Raw genomic sequence first — 20607 nt, forward strand, 5'->3', positions numbered from 1 at the left:
TCTTAACCCTTTGCACTTTAGTCACTCAAGAATCACTACTTGAACATCTATGCTGTACCCGTTACCCTTCTAGATACCAAGGAAACATCTATCAATATCACAGACATCAACTCCTAGTCAGAGGCATCACTCCGTTTGGTTTTAAACTCACCCAAGCTTCCAATACCATTCCTCTGGTGAAGCTGACAACATTGTTATACATTTTTCCAAATCATGGATCTTTTCATCTCCATACTCACACAACTACTACTTGACACTGGAAACTTAATGAATACCAAACTGATCTTTTGTTAATCTTCATTCTCCAAATCCAAAATTCTTCATCATCAGAAACAATGCCAAGAATGGCCCAAGTGCCCATGAAAGGCACTCAAAATTCATCAGTACCCACTGAATCTGATCTGCTGCAAGCAGGGCTAGTCTACACGTGCACTGTTTCTGGGATTCATTCATCGTTTTCTTCTTCTACCCCCATCACTTTTTTCCAAGCATTCCTGGTCACTCTTATATTGCTTTTACCCATGTGAGCAAGAGTAAAATCTGTCTATACTGCTGATCTATTCATGTAACTTTCCTGCTTCAAATGATTTCTTATTGGTTTGGGGAGTTGTCTTAAAATTATTTATATGGTTTTCAGAAGGTCTTGGATTTTCTGGACTTCTGGTCCCTCTCTATCCTTATCTTTGCTCACACACCTTCAGGTTCTCTTCTGGACATGCTCCTTCTGGTTCCTACAGCAGATCAATCTCTTCCTTCTCTCAGAGATTTGTTGCATATACGACATTCCTTGGCAGGTATACTCTGTACACATTTCTTTGAGAAAGTCGCCTTCTAAGGGAACCTTTGCTTAACCCCCATCTTACCTGCATAATTTAGATATCCTTGTCAAACTTTCTCATGGCAGCATACTGCACCAGGACATCTCTTAGCTGTAATTATGTGGCAGTTATTCTAAATCTTGCTTAATGCCTCTCTTCCTTACTAGATTGTAATGTCTTCAAAGGTAGGGGACACGTCTGTACTTTTCACATATTATCATTCTGTACTCATCTCAGTGCTTGTCATAAAGCAAGACCCCCCAAAATAGCCAGAATAAATGAATGAATGAATCTTAGCATTACGTAACCTGAAGAAACTAGCTTAAAATTGAGAAAATGCTTATCAAGAGCAACTAAGTGATGAGTGCAAAACTAAAACTATAAACCAGAATTTTGTTCATTTTACTTGTTGGCCACACTCACAAACTGATTCTCTGAAATTGAAACAAACAAAAAAAGCTTTCATAGTAAATGTATCACGGGGTACCTTAGCTATTTTTGTGCTTTTAATACATGCTATTTATTTATTTACCTTTTTTCTATATTTAATGTTGGTTTTTATCAACAATTTCATGTAAAAATAGTAGGGTTTCTGGGAGTATAACAAAGTAACCTGCCAGAAATATTTTTTTACAGTTTGTATTTTATATATACAATGTTATTAAAATATTGATTTTAATTCATAAAAATCACTTTTTATTCTAAAAAAATATTTCCTCCACATATATGAGCTACATTAAAAATTTAAGAGGATGGAGTACACTGTTTCAATCCTCCTTTAAGAATTCTGACTCCAATTAAGAATCATATATCATATTCTTGATATATATGCATACATGGTAATTACTGCAACCATAATACATTATAATTTTAGAATCAGTTATAGATGTTTCAAACTCAGAGGGGCAATGATAGTGCATTCAACCATTCTTCTATTTAGGTATATCATCTTATAAAAAGATTAGATTTGTCATATAACTTAAAGTAGCTCTGACCTTGAACAGATCCTTTAACCCCTCAAAATTATATCAGTACTTTAATATTCAGATTCAAAAGTAAAATGAGATAATAAATGAAATACTTTGTAAATTTTTCAAAATGCCATTACAATATAAGATACCCATATTATTTCTTGATGCTCCCAACTTCCTAATTTCAAATTATAATTGGAAGCACTTTTTAATTAATATTAGAAACACAAAGCCATTATATTAATTGCTTTTGAGTCATATAACAAATAGTAATTACTTTTTAATGGATAGATTAATTGTATAAAGCTGCTCTCAATTTTACAAAAGTGATGTACAATATAACAAAATCATAATGAGATTAATATCAATTTGAAATTACAAGAGGGTTAAATAGCATGACTGAAGTGACAATTTTTTTCCAGTCTCAAAAGTGTTATGTAACAATACTGAAACTCTATTATGACATGACTGAATTAAGCCATGCTTAAGAATATGGTGCTCTCATGTCTATGTATAAATGCAAAGAGTACACAGAAATTTATACATATGCATAAAATTACCTGTAAATACTAAATATGATATTTAATAAAACAGTAAATGTTGAAATATGTCTACTATGACAACTCACAGAAGTAAATATGATCATGAATCAAGATAAATTCTTGCATCTTGACCTCTTTGGCATGTATCTGAAAAGCATTTTCCTACCCCTGTTGTGGACTCTGACAATAGCACGAGCTTGGGGTGATATAAGCACTGTTACCAGCAAAGGCAGAATCCACCAGTGCACTGGGAACACCAGTGCAGAGCATCCTGACACTTTGGGAGTCTCCTCGAAACTCAAGTTGCATTTCTTTCTGGGACTACGTTTGTGGGTGTTTCTGCATTACTGTGTAATAGATTTCACATTTCCCAAATCGACTTGCTTGATTAGGCACAGGTGAGCTTGTCAGTTATTTTGTCCACATCTTCCCAGGAGTGGAGGGCCAGTCTCCACATGTTTGGCAGAGAAGTGGTCTCCTTTGCAAAGTTTCTGATCTCAGCAGAAGTTTTTCATGTTGATATTCAACAGTTACTCTTACCTTCCATCCTTACCCTCTGCTCATCTTCTCTCCACCATTTTAACCACTAAAGTTACCAAAATAGACTTATAAATTAACCAGTTGACCACAGCATGCGTGTTGAGAAATCTTGAGTAACACATGCCATAATAATCATAATCAGAATGTAGAATTTATACTTCTTTCTATAAAATTATACATCCAATAATATGAAACAATCCCGAGAGATTATAAAGATGATATCATGTTTATTTTCAGCCTAAGAAAGCATGTCATATTGCTTACCTTTAATTATGTTGGGCTTTGGTGGCATGATGAAGTCAAAGACTGCCGGTTCTGAATATCCCAATCTGTTGGCAGCTGTAATCTGAACTTCATACCCCATTGTCCACTGTAGATGCTCCAAAATAATGTGGTCTTTATTTCCCTGCACCTTTTTCTCTAGCCACTGGCCTTCTTTATCTTTCTGTAAAGGCAATAGAAATTATTCTGTAAACATCTATATGCTAAAGCTTGAGGTTCAAAAAATTATCTTGAGATGGAAAAGATGGTTTTATTAATATCAAGAAAAAAAGTTTTCTCATCCACAAAGGTGAATGAAATTGCTATATCAATGAAGTAATTTTATAAAGAGGTAATGTTTTTATATTAGCCAAAGGGTAATGATTTCATAATTAGCTCTGATGATTCAGCAAATGTAATTTACTTCTATTAAGATTTTTAAAAATATCACATATATTAGATTGCTGTTTGGCAACTTTGTTGATTATTAATAGCCATGTGAACAGACAAAAATGAAACATGTATATAGAAAAGCCTAATATATCCATTAAAGTAATTACCAGAGACCACTGTTTAAGATTTTCTTTGGGGATGAGGGAGACGGGGAAAAGACAAAGTGTCCTGCAAAGAAAGTTTGAATATTTTTATAGATTTAAATTACCATTAGCATTTTTACTGCTATAATATTTCAGACTCATAATGAAATAACATACAGGAAAATTATTACCTGTTATAGAGGTTATTAGCATGAGAAAATAAAAAGTGTTATCCTCTTCTTGAATTCTACACTTACATCCTATTTGACTCTTTTAAACTAAATGTTGTAAGCCATATAACATTTGAATTACATTTTATTTAAAAATACTGTGACTGCAATTAACACAGAAAAGCAAAGTGATAAAATTTTATGAATAAAACTATTGCAAGTAATGTGAACATTAACCTGTGACATGTTAACCATTTAAACACAGGTAAGTTCCTTAACCTCTCTGTCTTGTTCCCCTCCTCCTTAGTACAGAAACGATGATTACAGATGCCTCTCTGAGCTTTCTTGAGGGAGCAGTGAGGAAAACCAATTAAATTTTGTATTCCAGGACCTTAAGTATACTAATTACTTAATAAATTGTTGGGAACCGCCCTGACTGGTATTAGAAACTGAAACCCCCGCCTAGGCTAAAGCTAAGGGAACGCCCTTGGAACCGTGAGCCGGCAAGGAGAAAAAAGCTTATCTCCCTGGCAGTAATGCTGTTTCTGCTGCTGAACCCCCAAAAAAGCTTGGTCGGTTAGCCAAAGATGGGTAAGATTCCCCACGGGGGAACAACCCAAGCCAGGCACGATCACTTTGGGAGGCCCCCCAAAAGAAGGACTTGGGGGGCTGCAGCAAAAGGGGGTGATGGACCCTCACTCCTCGGCTTTGACAAAGTCTGAGTTCTCAGCGTCCGGAAGAAAATCTCCTTATCTCTCGGTGGCTTTAGTTCCCGCGCTCCACCTAAGCCTGAAACAATGACGGGGAAGTACAGCTCGGTACTGGGAAGTGCGGATTTCCCGGGTGATCAGGCCTAAGAAAGAACATGTAAATTACTGTGAAACCTTCTTTGTCCAAGAATGCTCTTAGTTGAATGAGGAGGGTCTTAGGAGGAAGCTAGTTTGTTCCTCAGCCTTACAGCTCTTTGACCCCCAACTCAATAGACCGGCAGAGTTCTTTGTTTTATATAGTTCCTTACTTCCCCTAATGAGTATTGTACGTTACCTGAGTTATTATGTAGCATGAGCCCAATAAAAGCAGGTATGGACTGTAAATCGGCGCGCTCCCCCACTAGGGGGGTGGCCATTCTGTCCCTACTTTCCCACAGAAACTGGTTTGTCTCTGTGCATGTGTGTTTTTTCTCGCGTATTGTCGAGCCATCCACAGTGTGCCGTGGTCACTGCTAGCCGGTGACCCACGCGCAACAATAAATGACAGTGATTTTTAAGGAGAAACCATTTCCATAATAACTATATAAAAATAAAATAGTATTCTCCATGGAATCATGTCTCTAATAATTTTACAATGCATTGCAAGTCTCAGTTTCCCAAAGGGGTAATTATAAATAAATTGTAGACTGATGAGAGAGAGAGAGAAGAAAAGAAAGATTATATGAGGTAAGTAGTTCAACTTTTTTACCTATCTCAGCTAAGTATTAATTTATGTTGAGCCAATATTTTATAATGTTTTGACTATAAAGAATAAAGACTTCTATAAAGGATTTTTTGCATTCATGATTAAAACTGAAAATATATTTTCAAAAGTCAAATTCTGGAAGTTAAATTCATGACCACATTGCTATGATGGAACTACAAACATAAAATGTCCTTCAAAAGGAGACGAGAAGACATTATACTTTTGTACCATACTGTCCTCTTTTCCTACCTAATTATTTTTGGTTTCATAAGACTTTTATTACCAAGGAAACCCACTGGACTGTTTTTGTTGCTTTGTCTAAACCTGAGGATATTGACAATCCCGATGAAGCCAGGGGTTTTAGACAAGTAAGTAAAGTTATCATATAAACAGGAGGCATTTCTCTTGCCTTTTGAAACTGATAAACACATGAATTTGTTAGACTGGACATTGTCCAGTATTTTAATGTGTTATGAGGTATACTTAAAAAGCTATTGGAAAACAGAAACAACTTGGACCAGAGAGCTTGTAACTTAAAGTCACTAAATGCAGTGAAGTTAAAAAGAAGGAAAGAAAGTAAGAATGAGGGGAAGGCAGAAGGAAGAAAGGAAGGGAGGAAGGAAGGAAGGGAGACAAACCTAGGTGTACTTCTGACACTCTTAGGACACTAATCCCAAATAGCCACCATTTCTCCAACATCCCCTTTCTTCATCAGTTATCCTTTCAGCCCTTAGAGGGTAGCGAGGCCGTTCTAGAACTATGAACACAATTGTGAGTAAGGCACGATATCCCCATCTTGGAGTTTACCACCAGCACAGAAGAAAGAAATGCGTTCTTTGAAAACCCAGAGGTTGCTGTGGAAGCATGTGATGAAGGCCGATGGAGTGCAGGAGCCAGGAATGTCTCCACAGGGGAAGAGATGTCACCCTTACTGTAAACAATGAGCTCCAGGGCTCTTCTTTTCTTCACTTGCCCTAAAGGAGCTCATGGAAAGAAGGTGTGACTCCTTCACAGAGGCTTAGATCCCCAAAGAAGCACAATAATAGAAAACCTCAGAAGGATGCTCACCCATGTAGCTTTTTTAAGTAAATGTAAACAAAATGAAACAAAACAAAGGAAAAAAACAACTTCACAGCTATTGTCCCAATAACTAAATAAATAAGTAAAGCTTTAAAAAATCCTCATACAGCCCTGGCTAGTGTGGCTCAGTTGGTTGCAGTGGCATTCCATAGACTGAAAGGTCGCACACAGGTCTGATTCCCAGTCAGGGCATATACCCAGGTAGCGGGTTTGATCCCTGGTGGGGATGCCCACAAGAAGGCAACCAATCATGTTTCTCTCTCACATCGATGTTTCTCTTTCTCTCTCTCCCCTTCTCTCTCTCTAAAATCAGTTTAAAAAGTGTACTCAGGTGAGGATAAAAAAATTTTCCATACCAACGCAACTTTAGATGATATGTGATATAATATATACATGTATGTGTGTATACATGTATATGCACATATAAATAGACATGAAATACACATCACATGTAATTATTTAATGTGTTATACATCATGTGTGTACACAGGGAAAAGGAGGAGGGGTGAGGGGCAGGAGGACTGAACGGTTAGATAAGGACAAGGGTGCAGAAAGAAGTAGAGATCGGCCCCTGCAGACTTCCCCTCAGCCCAATAATTCAATAAGCTCTACGTAACTATCAAGTTCTTGGCGAGGGTAAATATTTCTGTGGAAATCCAGAGTTAAGTTTTGCTTTGGATCTGATTGGGGGTGTGGGTACAAGAGTCAAAAAACAAGCCAACAGCTGAGATCTGGATTACCCTAGGATACAATTTATTCTTCAGAGCAGTGGGTAGATTTCCTCTGCTTCAGGCAATCCTAAAATACTGTTTCTGAGAACTGATCACTTGAGGCAACACTTCCTGATAAGCTGGAGACACGCAGGAAGTCTCTTATGAATTGCCATGTAACTCTTAATTGTTGAAGCTCGTTGAAGTTCATAGCATGACAAATTAAAAGCCCCTCCATCATTTTAGATAGTTGAGCTGATGGGGTAAGGAACCAAAGGGAGTTCCAATATTTTCCCCAATTTAAATCAATTTTACTTCCCATTCAACATTAGACAAGGGGGCTTTTTAATTCCCTGATTGCTATTCCTAGGGAATAGGGAAAAATTAAAGTGGGTGTTACCAAATACTTCCCTAGGCATCAAAATCTCAATTATGCCATTTGCAGAGTGCCTAATTTACAGAATCTAAATGCCTAGGGAACGATTTAAGATAATCTAGTGGCAAAATGTTCCCCTAGGTGCCTTAATGAGATGATTTGCTGAATAGGACTGTTATTAATAAGCTCATTAAGTGAGAGTTGAAGGACAGCTACTGAACGAAAAATGGTCACTTCGCTTGGATATAGTTCATCTTAAGCAATTCTTTTCTTTTTTTTTTTTTTAGATTTTATTTGTTTATTTTTAGAGAGGGAAGGGAGGGAGATAGAGAGAGAGAGAGACATCAATGTGCGGTTGCTGGGGGTTTTGGCCTGCAACCCAGGAATGTACCCTGGCTGGGAATCGAACCTGGGACACTTTGGTTCCCAGCCCACGCTCAATCCACTGAGCTATGCCAGCCAGGTAGCAATTCTTTTTTTTATCAGAAAATAGATATCAGGGACACATGACAGTCAAAGGCACTCAATAGTTTTTATAAAATCAAAATATCAGCATATAGGGGGAAATCTGCTCTCATCTGGATAGGGAGAGAGAGAGGAAAGATGTAAGAGGTCTTGGTATTCATATGTACAGAGGGCACCTAGAGTGCTTTTATTTCTGGAACTTTTTTTTTTTTAAAGCCTTATGGAATGAACGAGTGATCAACGCATTTTAAATAACAAATGAAACATTATTCAAAGAGGGAACAATTGAGGAGGTGAGGTCATACTTCTAGACGAATGTTAATGTTCCTGTGACTCTCCTGTGTTATGATTGAAGAATTTGGTTTCCATGTGAGGGAGTTTCTGTTTCTTGGGTTTTCTGGTATCATGGTTCAGCTACTTGCTACCTGTGTGACTTTTCTGAGTCCACAGAATTCTCAAAAGTTCTGTTTGCTACCCTGAACATGAGTGAAATGATGGAGCAATGCGTACACACACACACACACACACACACACACACACACACACACACACACACATTCCACTATCATTTGGGAAGATGTAAGGTTTGGGGGCTTTTAGTAGTGTTTCAAATCCAAACCTCTTTCTCCTGTCATCAAAACTGATTCAAACTGCCTTTGTTCCACATAAAATTTTGTAAACTAGGCTTTAAATTTTTCCCTAGTCTCCATCACCTGCACACTTTTTTTAGGAGAAGAAAGGCTAATGTTTCCATTCCATAACTTCTGTGTTCTCACAGCCCACAAATGTTTGCGCAGTGCAACTTTTTTCATCATTTGTTATATTCATTAATCTGGTAATGGGACTAGTGTACATCATACACTAATTTATGTATCCATTGATTCATTAATGCAATTGTTTACTCAGAGAACAAATTATCTGACAGTACCAACACAGGATGAATAAAACTCATCTTCTACATTAGCACCAAAGAAAAACTAGCAAGAAGCTTAGGGTTCTTTATGTCATAGCTATTCATTTTTCGAAAATATCTCAAAACTCTAAACTGGTGGCTTTAAATAAATTTCCATGTACCTATTCAAACATAATTAGAAACTAAATTCTCTTAATAACAAATACTCAATTTTATTTATTGATTTTTAATACCCTTTTCAGAATTACCTTTTCTTATCCTATGGTCATTGGGTACAAGCTCCCCAACTCCAAATAGTTTAAGAAGGTCAATTATGACATAGAATTATATGCTAAAGCTCTGTTGCTAGTCCCTAAAGTACATTCCTCACAGCTGATTTTTTAAGATAGTGATTTTCTTTTAGCTTTTCTTAGCTCAGGAAACTTATTTAATGTGTCAACACTAAGTGATAGTTATGATCCCATAGCTATCATCAAATTAGAGAGAACATGGTGAAAAACTTATGGAAGCATGTTAAAACTATTTACTAAATCACATGAAGTTATGCTGACACTCTAATACAAAGTGGATATAAAATATTTTATACATACCTTATTTTTCCATATGCATTATGATACTAATAAGCTTGTCTTTATCCTCCACATACATGGTATAATCATACTGACTTATCATTAGAGACGTTAATTTTCACAAAGAGCCCACAGAGACATCTAATTCTGCTTTTATGTTACTCCAGTTCTCCAATAAATTCTGTCTTCTTAATGGGTACTGAACAAAGCCGTGTGCTCTATCTACTACAGGATAACATAGAATAATGTGTTGCCAGGTCAACAATAAATAAGGTGTTGTGCACTTTCTTATTATGTTGTGATTAGTCTTCTCTTTTTCCCAGTGAAATGCAGGTTTCAATAATTTAATTTAGGGTCTGCTAGAAATCAGCACTCATATTAAGGAATGTATTGTCTCAATTGTGTCATTCTTAGATTATAAAATATACAGTCCTGTGCACAAATATGCAAAAAGCAATCGAGTGAAAATCATAAAAGTGTTTCCTTATATTTTCTTTCCTTTATGGTTTATATCCAATTAAAAATTATATTGCATATGGCCAAAACACCTTTTCCAATTATTCAGCTGTATTCCACTGTGGAATTCATGCAATTTGAGAAACTAATAGATAAAGTAGCTTAGGATCATACAAAGAGGACAGAAAACTAAGAATTTTTTTAAATAATAATTATTTTAATGTAAGTGCAAATATCAAGGCTAATGCCGCTATAGATATTTAGCCATGAAATCTTCTTGAACATAAATTTTTCAATGTGAAGAATGATATGTTAAAGAAAGAAACTGTGGAGAAAATCATTTTCCCAAGATAAGCCATAAGCTACTATTTGTCCTATTAATATGATATTATATTGAATTATGGCATTTCCAATTGGACCTACAGAACATGAAGTCTGCAGGACGGAGAAGGTGGAGAAAGGGGGTGGAGAAGTGTGGTATGTAGACTATTTCAGTGTGTTGGAGAGGAAGGCATGCAATTAATGACATGGTAAAGACAAAGGGAATCAGAATGACTGTCTTTGGAGACACAGAAGCTAGGCAGCTGAGGTGAGGCAGGGGAGTACAAGAGGGGTGGATATAATCCCCACAGGCATGCTTCAGTTCAGCCCTCGATGCTGCAACACTGTGCCTAGACCACGCGTCTTACATTCTGACGTCTACTCCCCCTCTGCACCAAGGCACCCTGTTTCTGTAAGGTTCAGTTTTCTCTCTTAAAAGGTGAAAAAAAGCCACATCACCTTATGTCTATTATAAAAGTATATTTAAGTCTCCAAGAATGAGAAATGCCCTCCTAGCAGGACACAGGGTGGTGAGAAGTTCCTTTTACAACTCTTATCGTGAAAGCATAAAAATCTACTACTAAAACCCTGTTCCTTTAGCATAACACCCACTGGATCCATCCATCCATGTTGTTGCAAATGGTAAGAGTCATTCTTTTTATGGCTGAGTGCTGTATATGAGGTTTGTCTGGAAACAAGTCCAAACATTGTTAATGTAATGAGAATGGTTTGAACACCATTGATAAAACCTGGCCACCAAGGAGAGAGGACTGGAATGTGAGTGGGTGAAAAATGAGAACTTCGTTGCACTAGTCAGTGAGGGCAGTTGATATTGTGGAGTGAGCATGTGCGCTATGTTCCCTTCATATCCAAAATGACTGAGAGAACAGAACAACAAATCTGCATCAAATTTTGCACTAAGCTTGAACATTCCTCTGCTAAACTATTCGGATGATTCAGAAGGCCGCAGCTGTGGGTAACTGGTGATTGGCACCTTCATCACTACCACGTGCCTGCTCATGCATCACATCTCATGAAGTTTTCTGGTGAAACATTAAATCACTCAGGTGACTCAGCACACCTACAGCCCAGATTTGGCACCCTGTGAATTCTGGCTTTTCCCAAAACTAAAATCACCTTTAAAGGGAAGAGATTTCAGATTGTCGGTAAGATTCAGGAAAATACCACAGGGCAACTGATAGCTACTGGGAGAACTGTGTGAGGTCCCAAGGTGCCTACTGTGAAGGGGACTAAGGTACCATTGTCCTATGTACAACGTTTCTTGTATCTTCTTCGATAAATGTTTCTATTTTTATATTACATGGCTAGATACACCACAGTTTTTTTTTAATCCAATTGTATATTGATGGGCACTCGGGCTGCTTCCAGAGCTTGACTATTGTAAATCCTTCTGTAATGACTATATGGGTGCACATGTCTTTCTGAATTAGTATTTTGCATTTCTTCAGATAAAAGCCCAGAACAGGAATCACTGGATCATATGGCAGTTCTGTTTTTAACTTTTGGATGAATCCCCATACTGTTTCTCATGGTGGTTGCACCACTTTACCCTCCCGCCAGCAGTGCAGCAGGGTTTCCTTTTCTCCACATCCTGGTCAACACCTGTTTCTTCTTTTATTGATGATAATAACTATTTTGACAGGTGTGAGGTGGTATCTCTTTCCATATATGTTGACCACCTATGCTCATATGTCCTCTTTGGAGAACTGTCTATTCAGGTTCTTTGGCAAGTTTTTTCATCAGGTTGTTTTTTAGGTGTTAACTTGTATGAGTTCCTTGTATAGTTTGGATATTAATCCCTTACTGGATGAATATTGGTAAACATTTCCCATTCAGGAGGTCGTCTGTTTTGTTGATGGTTTCCTTGGCTGTGACAAACTTTGTAGTTTGATGAGATCCATTTGTTTATTTTTGTCTTTTTGCTCCCTTTGTCTGAAAAGTCATATCCCCCAAAATTTGCTGAGAGTGATGTCAAAGAGTTTACTGCATATGTTTTCTTCTAAGATTTTCATGGTCGCAGGTGTTACCTTAAATCTCTAACCCATTTTCGGTTTGTAAGGTATATGCATGTGAATTAACTATATTTTATAGCCAAAACATATAATACTGTGTATCCACTGTAATTTTAAGTTACCTTAATTTTTAAAACTTCTAAAATAGTTTATTTAAAAATTGATGTAAAAAGTGTTCCCCATTAAAACCCTAGTAGCTCTGGGAGTAGTAACATAGGAATTGACTCTCAGTCAATCACAGCGATGTCTGAATTACGTGACCGATCATTTTCATCGTGATACACCAAACCTGCTGACACTTCGATCTCGGAATTTCATCCTGCAGAGCTCTGAGAAGATGGATTTCTGTTGCTGAAGCCACTTCATCTGAGGAATTTTATGATGGAAGCCCTAGCAGACTGAGACAGTCATTAAGATAACAAAGATAATTACATGAACAATTGTGGTATGCTCCTTTATTCAGCTGAGCCAACTCCCAAATACAACTGTCTGTCATTTAGTGGTGGTCGTGATTCTACTCAACGAGACATAATTTAATTCTGGGTGGTAAGGTTTTTGTAAAGCCTGTACCGTACTGCTGGAAAAGAAAAGGCAAAGTCAGTTTCAACAAGCTATTGTCCCTTTGATCCTTTCCATTCTCCTCACATTCTGGATGTAGATCTTAGGAACACAAGATAACGTAGACGAGACCCAAAGACAACAGTGTAAGGATGAAAAAACATACAGAAAAACAATGTGATTCTTGATAATATTGCTACAATGTTTTCCTAGCCCTGGACTGTCTAACACATATATTTGTTTTATGTGAAGAAAAAAATATTCTCTGTTTAACACCCACTAGTCATGTGAAGTATGAAAATATAAAACTGGTTCCTAACAGATGGACAGTTTATATTGATTTTAGGAGTACAATCTGCTTTAAAACTACTGATTGCTTTCTGCAAGCAAGATATTAATTTAATTTTGAAGAAATTTATAATGTTATCTCTTCAGTTTTGTTAAATATTTTGAGAAATGGTGCCTGCTGTGGCAGCCACATTCTTGTTAGTTTCTGAACTTGACTTGGATGCCTGGAAATGGACACAGAGCTGAGAAATATCACAGCATTCCCAAAATATATGTACAAACTTTATCAACAAAAGCCACTATTAAAAGTGATGAAGAAAAATAAAACAAGACATAATATATCCTTGCTATCATCCATTAAAATTAATGACTTTGGTTGAATTCAATGTAATATTTCTGTTATTTCAAATATTAACTCCTTTTAATTTTTAAAAAATAAATATTTATCATTATTCTTGTCTCCTTATACCTCCCCCCCAGCAATCACCATACTGCTAACACTTAAGAAAGAAGAATTCAAGCATAACTTTTAACTGTAGGTAGAAATTATGCATATAGATAACATATTATATGTTTTTTACTAGTTGTTGCGTTTCAGTGTTTACTATGGGATTTTATTGGGGTTCCCAACAAATCTTACCATCCTCCTGTATTTTGAACCATAAAATCTAGCAGCGTGTAACTATAGGCATGGACGGGAAAACTTGTTCTCCCAGCTCAATTCATGAATTTGGTTCAGGCCTCAGATCCTTAGATAAAAATTTTCCCCCTCCAAAGAATTTCCAGTTGTGCAAAAAATAGGAACAGCCAGAACACTTGTCTGGAGTAGCATGCCACTGTCAGACTCACACAGAAGCCAGAATGCCTTTCAGAGTGGTTTTGGGGTAGAGACATCAAGCCTCCTTACTGCAATACCCAAAAGACACACATAACTGTTCTTCATTGCCAGCATGAACTCTGACAAGAGGAGGGGTCCTGGAAAATGGTATTAGTCTTAAATTTAAAAGACCAAACTGATGTCTAAAATGAATGATTGAGATTACTCTATCCAGCAAAGCCATCATTTAGAACCAAAAGGCAGTTATTCCTAGACAAGGTAAAAGCTAAAGGAGTTCATCATCACCATTATTATATGAAATGTTAAAGGAACTTATTTAAGGAAAAGAAGGTTATGGGTATTAAAATGGCAATAAAGACATAACTATCAGCATTGAATCTAAAAAACAAACTAAGTAAACAAGCAGAACAGATACAGAATCATAGATAGGGAGAACACTGGGATGGTGGCCAGTTGGGAGGGTGGTCTGGAATAATGGGAGAAAAGGTGAGGGGATTATGAAGCCCAAATTATTAAGTACAAAATGACAGAGGGATGTTAAGAACAGTATAGGAAACGGAAATGCCAAAAAAACATATATATGACCCATGGATATGCACAAACGGAGATTGTCTAAGGGAGTGGGGGCTGTTGGTTGGATAGGGGCAAAGGGGCAAATATTGGGACAACTGTAAAAGTATAACCAATGCAATATAATAAAAATGAAAAATCAAGTCGAATAAAATTAATTATTGAAGCATGCTATTCAAAATCAAATTCCTGTTTTCATTACCCCTCAAAACTTGAATATTTGAATTTAGAAATAGCAATATTATCAATTAGAAAACTGTGAATTTGTGGGAAAATATTTAAAATTAATCTACATGTTATTAAGAAACAATTATTTAAATGTCATTTGCTAAAATGTAATACACTTGGAAACTCTCAGTAAAGGTTCAGTTGACATGAATACAAAATTGACACTATTATAAGGATAATTATAAACATTAGTAAATAAATCTTATAAAATTGAATATCAATCTTTTATTTTTAAATTATTCTATAGTAGACACACACACACTGGTACTTATGGCAAGGTCATTAGGAGAAATCACTTTCGGTGGCCTTTGGAATCATTTTCATCTAAAGGCAAGAGGCAAAGTCCATCCGGCCACTTCATCACTTGGCCATCGGCATTCATCTTCACCACATACACGTAAGAATTCCCAAGGCAGTTCTTTTTCCCTCTTTATTAAATGTATTAGGTTAATAATATTATACAAGTGCACAGTTCCACAACACACCATCTGTGCACTGTAGTGCGTGCTCATCACCTGAAGTCAAGTCTCCTTCCATCACCATCTACTCCGCTATAGCCTCCTCCACCTCCCTCTACTCCACTCCCCCCAGAAATTAACACACTGATGTCCATGAGTTTTTTCTCCTTTTTTCCTTTTTATTCAATTCCTCGCTCCATGACCGATGTCAGCCTGCTCTCTGTCTATGAATCTGTCTCTGTTTTGCTTGTTAGTTCAGTTCATTAGATTCCACATATGAGTTGAAATCATATGGTATTTGTCTCTCTCTAATGGGTTTCTTTCACTTTTCATTTTAGCTGCCCAAAGCCTCATATTAGCGTGTGCTAGTTAAACTTCAAAAAATACTTCCACTTCCTCAAGTTCAATGGGGCCATGCTTTGTTACATTCTGATTTATTTACATAAGGTGTGATTTACTAATAATCTTATCTACAATAACTAGAATTGAAAAGAGGGCTTAGCCTAATGTTCCTAACATTAACGGGAATGAAAGGTGGACATATTTTGCTAACATGCCAGAAAATAGGGAAAATGGTGTCTCATTTCAGAAATATGTAGAAATCATAAGACAAAAACCATGGGATTCTTTCGATGACTTATGCTTAGATTTTACCCCCCCGCCCCAAAAGCAAGTATTTTATAATTTGTAATTACAAGTTTCAGCAACACAAAATTATCATTTAAATTCCTATGGATAGCAGCATTTTATGACTGCTCTTTAATGTGCATTCACTCCTGATATGTTTATGAATTCAATGTAAATTTAATGCAGTTTGAAAACACTTGGTATAAAATGACAAGAAATGCGGTACTCACACTTCTGTACTTCACAATGTATTCCAAAATAGGGGCCCCTCCATCATCCTGTTTGGTGATACTGAGTTTGTAGCTCTTCCCGCTGCTGGGCTGCCCTTGTATGGACGGAGGACTTGGTTCACCTAAATATGCAATACAGCATTCTTGATATTTGCATAATTCTCAGATACGAAGAGAAACTGCATTTTATAAAAATAACACTCACATAATCAAAATATATGATATTCCTGGATTTAATACTTGCTATTTGCCCTTTTTATGTGATGTAACTACTGATCCTCTTTCTTCTCATCCAAAAGACAGCAGCATTCATAAATCTAGTAATGCCACAGTCGTGAAACCTCAGGATCAAATATTTTGTGTACATTGATTTCAAAATTATCTGAGGATAGTACTACTATATACAAGTGTAAAATGTGATTTATTAACTGTGTAATCTTATTTATTTTATTCATGTGAATTTAGTTTGTAAATGTTTTGTAAATAATTATTAATATAAACGTATGAAAGCATCACACTGTATAGTACATGTCTCTACCAGGAAAGATAGTGGTTTAGCAATTAGTGATCTGCTTCCATGGGCATTTTAAACTACATACAGGTGTGAATAAAGAAATTTTGTTTTATCCAATCTATAAGCCTGTTATTTCAATATATTTTTTCTTCTAGTATCATGAACATACTTGTCTGTGACACTATTTTTCACATGAAGATGATTTATAACACAGATACTTATAATACTCTGAATATGAACAGGGGCCCCACTAAAGTGTAAGATATTTTTCTTTGTGCGAAGAGTGCCCACACTGCTTGGAAAGAGAAATGAGGGCCCCCTGCTGTGTGTGTCACCAACAGGGCGTGCTTGGGCACGCGCTGGCTCCTCCGCCTCTGTCTCCTCTAGCTCCCGTCGGCTGTGGGGATGGAGATGCATGTGTAATGCTGACAACCAGTAGAGGACGTGCTTTAGTTGGCAGGGCTCTGAAAACCTGTCAGATTTGGCCTCCTGAGAGGAATGCCAACACAGACAAGCTCCACAGAATGGAGTGAAGAGGACTGCATGCCCCCAAATGTGGAGAACGTGTTGTTGTTGTTTTTTCCAGTAAGTTTTCGATATATCTAACATGGTGTTTATAACTTTAAGCCAGCATGTAGTTTATCTGTGAGAAAGCCAGTATTTAGGAAAATAGGACAATTGGGTGTGCTGGCATGCAAGTAAATAATAAAATAGCCTCATGTGGTACAGCCACATAGAAACTGAGTGAACGAGAGGAATTGTAGAATGATTGTTCATGAGAGCTAATTCAATTAGCATGCAGATATCATGAAATGAAATGACATAAAAATATAAGGTATTTTTGATAAATAACACTGTATAAACTAGTGCAATAATTGTAATAAAGATTTAGTAAGAGATTACAGAGAAATCAAAATATAAAATGATGTTATACTCAGGTGATTTAGCATTCTTTCTAAACTGAATTTTAGAATTTACATGTTGTACAGTGTAAGTTTATTTAATATTATTGCAATATTATTTTTAACATAGAGATTCATAGCATTTTGAGGTAATAATTATAAAGCAAAATCTGTATTTTAGTAACAAATGTTTTAAAATATAAAATTTAAATATTTATATAAAATTTGTGATTCCATTACAATTGATATTTCATTTAGGAAAAATATTCAAAACAAGTATAGATTGTATCAGAGAGAAATTGATTGAAATAAGTTTCTATTAGCAATCACTACAAAATATTTATGCAAAAATAATCAAAAGGTAAAAGCATGTGGTTATGACATATTAAGTACTTTGTATATATTATCTCATTCAAACTGCAAAATAAAACACATATTTATTATTAAGAAAAACTTAATGTCCATACCCTCAAAGTGCTCACTGTCTAGGGCAGAGGTTTGCGAGTTAACAAAAGTATACTAAAGGATTGGAAGTGTTGTCATTTAAAAGGGAAAGAGAGAAAAAAAGGGACAAGAGAGAGATGCTTTATGGTTGAAACATCTAAAGAGGTGTTCTATGAAGAATAAAGGTGTACCGAAATGAAGAAGAAAATAAATATTGGAGTGGTGAGCCAAGGTCTCCAGAAAGTCACCATGATTTCATTGGAGACCAATGTGCAGTGATCCTGGAAATTATAAAAAGGTGAGAAATTAAGACAAAATGAAAGTTCCCATTCCGTCTGCTGATGCAGAAAGCACTGTGACTATTGAGGGAGGGGTGTGAGGGTGGCGGGCCGGCAGAGGTATGTGTGGATGAACAGTGGAAGGCAAAGGGTTGGGTCGTTGAGGATTAGAAGTCGAGAAGAGGCAGGTTTCTTAAAATTTTTGTAAGGTCACTCTAGACTCATTTTAATCTGCAGATAGGATTATGAATCAAGATGTATTTGCAGCCTGGCTGGTGAAAAAATAATGAGAAACTAAAAACGACACTGGCTTTGGAAATGGAAAAAAGGGAACACATCTAACCAATTTTCAGTCAAACAGAAAAAAATGGGTCACAAATTAGGATAATATAATTTATGTGGCAAACTTGACTATCTTAATATACGTGTTTAAAATAGACAAGGCTATGCATAGCTTTTATAACAGCATTTCTTTAGTCACATTCAAATTTTTTTCACATTTTTAAATACAAGAAATGCAAGTCATTTAAATTTATCATAACTTTGTATAAACTCAATGGACTTATAACACCCCCAAACAGGATGGTAACGAGAACAAGGCTACAGCAGTTACTCTCGTTCCACAGTCACTAATGTAATGGATTTATTTAATGCTGTATTTTCCCCCCACTTAGGACCTATGTAATTTATGGGACAAAGGCAATAACCATGCCTCAACAAAAGAGCAGATTTCTGGACATGTTCCACTCACTTTTCTCCTTGCTCACAGAATACAGTCCGAGTATTGCAATCCACTTAATCAGACCATGAATAAATAGGACACCTTCTGATCCCGACACATTCCCGAGAGCAATTTTACTGTCTATATTGCAGAGCAGGTTTCCTGTTTTGCCTCACTCCAGAGCAAAGTTATCTGTATAAATCTAGACGCCACCGCTGAATTCAGAAACCACTTCAACAGAGACATAATTCACCTCCCCAAAGTGTCGAAACGTCTCCCTGCATTTTAAAATCCCATTTACATTTTCAAGTGAAGAAAATGGCCACAGTGCACAGAACAGAGAGGAGCACTTACGGACTGGGAGTGTTTGGAAGATTTCTATTTTACTGTAATCTCCTTGCCCTTTTCCATTCACAGCTGCAACCTTGATTTCGTAAGTTGTATTTGGTTCCAGGTTGCTCAAAACAACCATTGCTAGAAGAAAAAAAAGAACATATATGCCTATGACTAATGCATTTCAATAAGTAAACAAATCAACCTACTGCAAAGTTAAGTAAAAAAAAATCACTGTAAATCTTTCCATAAGTACCTGGAAAGAGCTGGAAATATGTACAAGAAGAATGATTTGTGAACTGTCTTCTTCTTCGCCTCTGTTTTAGCCTTCTAACTTAATGCAGCCAATTTCAAATAGGAAAATTGACAGTTTCTTTTACGATACTTACAGTCACAAAATAGATAGAAAAATCCATCATACTTTAAATATTCAAGAAATAGGAGTCATTGAAATAAAACGTCTTTACTGTCTACTCCAAAATGAGTTTAATACTTAGTACTTGAGCCTTTGGTGTGAGGTGTTTTAGTGGTGTCCAAAAAGTGTCACAAAGTTGACTCAGCAGCAGAGTAAACCATTTATTTGATAATCTCAAATCAAATCAAATTATTTTTAATGCTAGTTTGAAAGATATCATCTTTTGTATTTTCTCGCTGAATTTGATCTCAATTATACATGGGACCAGACCTGGATTCTACATGACACAAAGAGGAAGAAATAATCTGAAAAAGTACAGAGATGTAAACATTGTTAGAGCTATCTCCTAGGACAGCTCAACCTCTTTAATTTGCCAGAGAATTTTGGATATAATTGCAGATTTCCAAATACCAGTTCTTTACAAATTCTTCTGATGAAGCTAACGAAACTCCATAGTTGCCTCTATCTTTACTGTTTTTGCTAAACAGAGAAAAATTAACTAGTGGAAATGACAATGCCTTGACTAGCAAGAAAATGGAAGCTATTTCTGGTTTACATAATAACTCCAAGCCAAATTTTCAGTTCCCTAAGAAGAAGAAGACAATCAACCATAAAATAAAATAGTAAACTATAGGTAACCAGAGTTGCATTTGTAAGGCTATCTTTTTACATGAACCATGACTGAAGACTATATACATTCAAAAAAAAAGTGCCGATATCTGACTGATTAGAGGCTGTAAGGATTAAATGGAAAACCAAGGTTTGAATCCAACTATTTCCGATGGGCTAACAACAGATGCACGTTTTCAGGAAACCCAAACCCAGTTTGTCGGTGACCTGGAGTCAATGCATATATGAATAATGTCAGCACAAGAAAATGGATGTAGTTGCAATGGAGAGGTTAGTGTGCTTGTAAAAATGGATCTGTTCATGCAGATTAGGAAAGGAAGAGGAACTCAAACTAAGAGTTAGGTAGTTAAAATGCTA

At 36.3% G+C, this 20607-nt stretch overlaps 1 protein-coding gene across 2 annotated transcripts in view; it reads right to left on the reverse strand.

Moving 5' to 3' along the window:
- The window catches only part of NCAM2 (neural cell adhesion molecule 2), a 416937-nt gene that overhangs the window by 36526 nt on the left and 359804 nt on the right, over positions 1-20607 (reverse strand). For both annotated transcript variants that reach the window (XM_045851671.1, XM_045851672.1), the window contains exons 13-15: positions 19227-19346; positions 16014-16135; positions 3136-3316 (exon numbers count right to left, since the gene is read on the reverse strand). In XM_045851671.1, coding sequence (XP_045707627.1) covers positions 3136-3316; positions 16014-16135; positions 19227-19346 — 423 coding nt within the window. The remainder of the gene's footprint in view (positions 1-3135; positions 3317-16013; positions 16136-19226; positions 19347-20607) is intronic.

Source organism: Phyllostomus hastatus, unplaced genomic scaffold (genome assembly GCF_019186645.2).
Source record: "Phyllostomus hastatus isolate PE091 unplaced genomic scaffold, TTU_PhHast_1.1 phas_contig_86, whole genome shotgun sequence".
In the NCBI taxonomy this organism is placed as follows: Eukaryota; Metazoa; Chordata; class Mammalia; order Chiroptera; family Phyllostomidae; genus Phyllostomus; species Phyllostomus hastatus.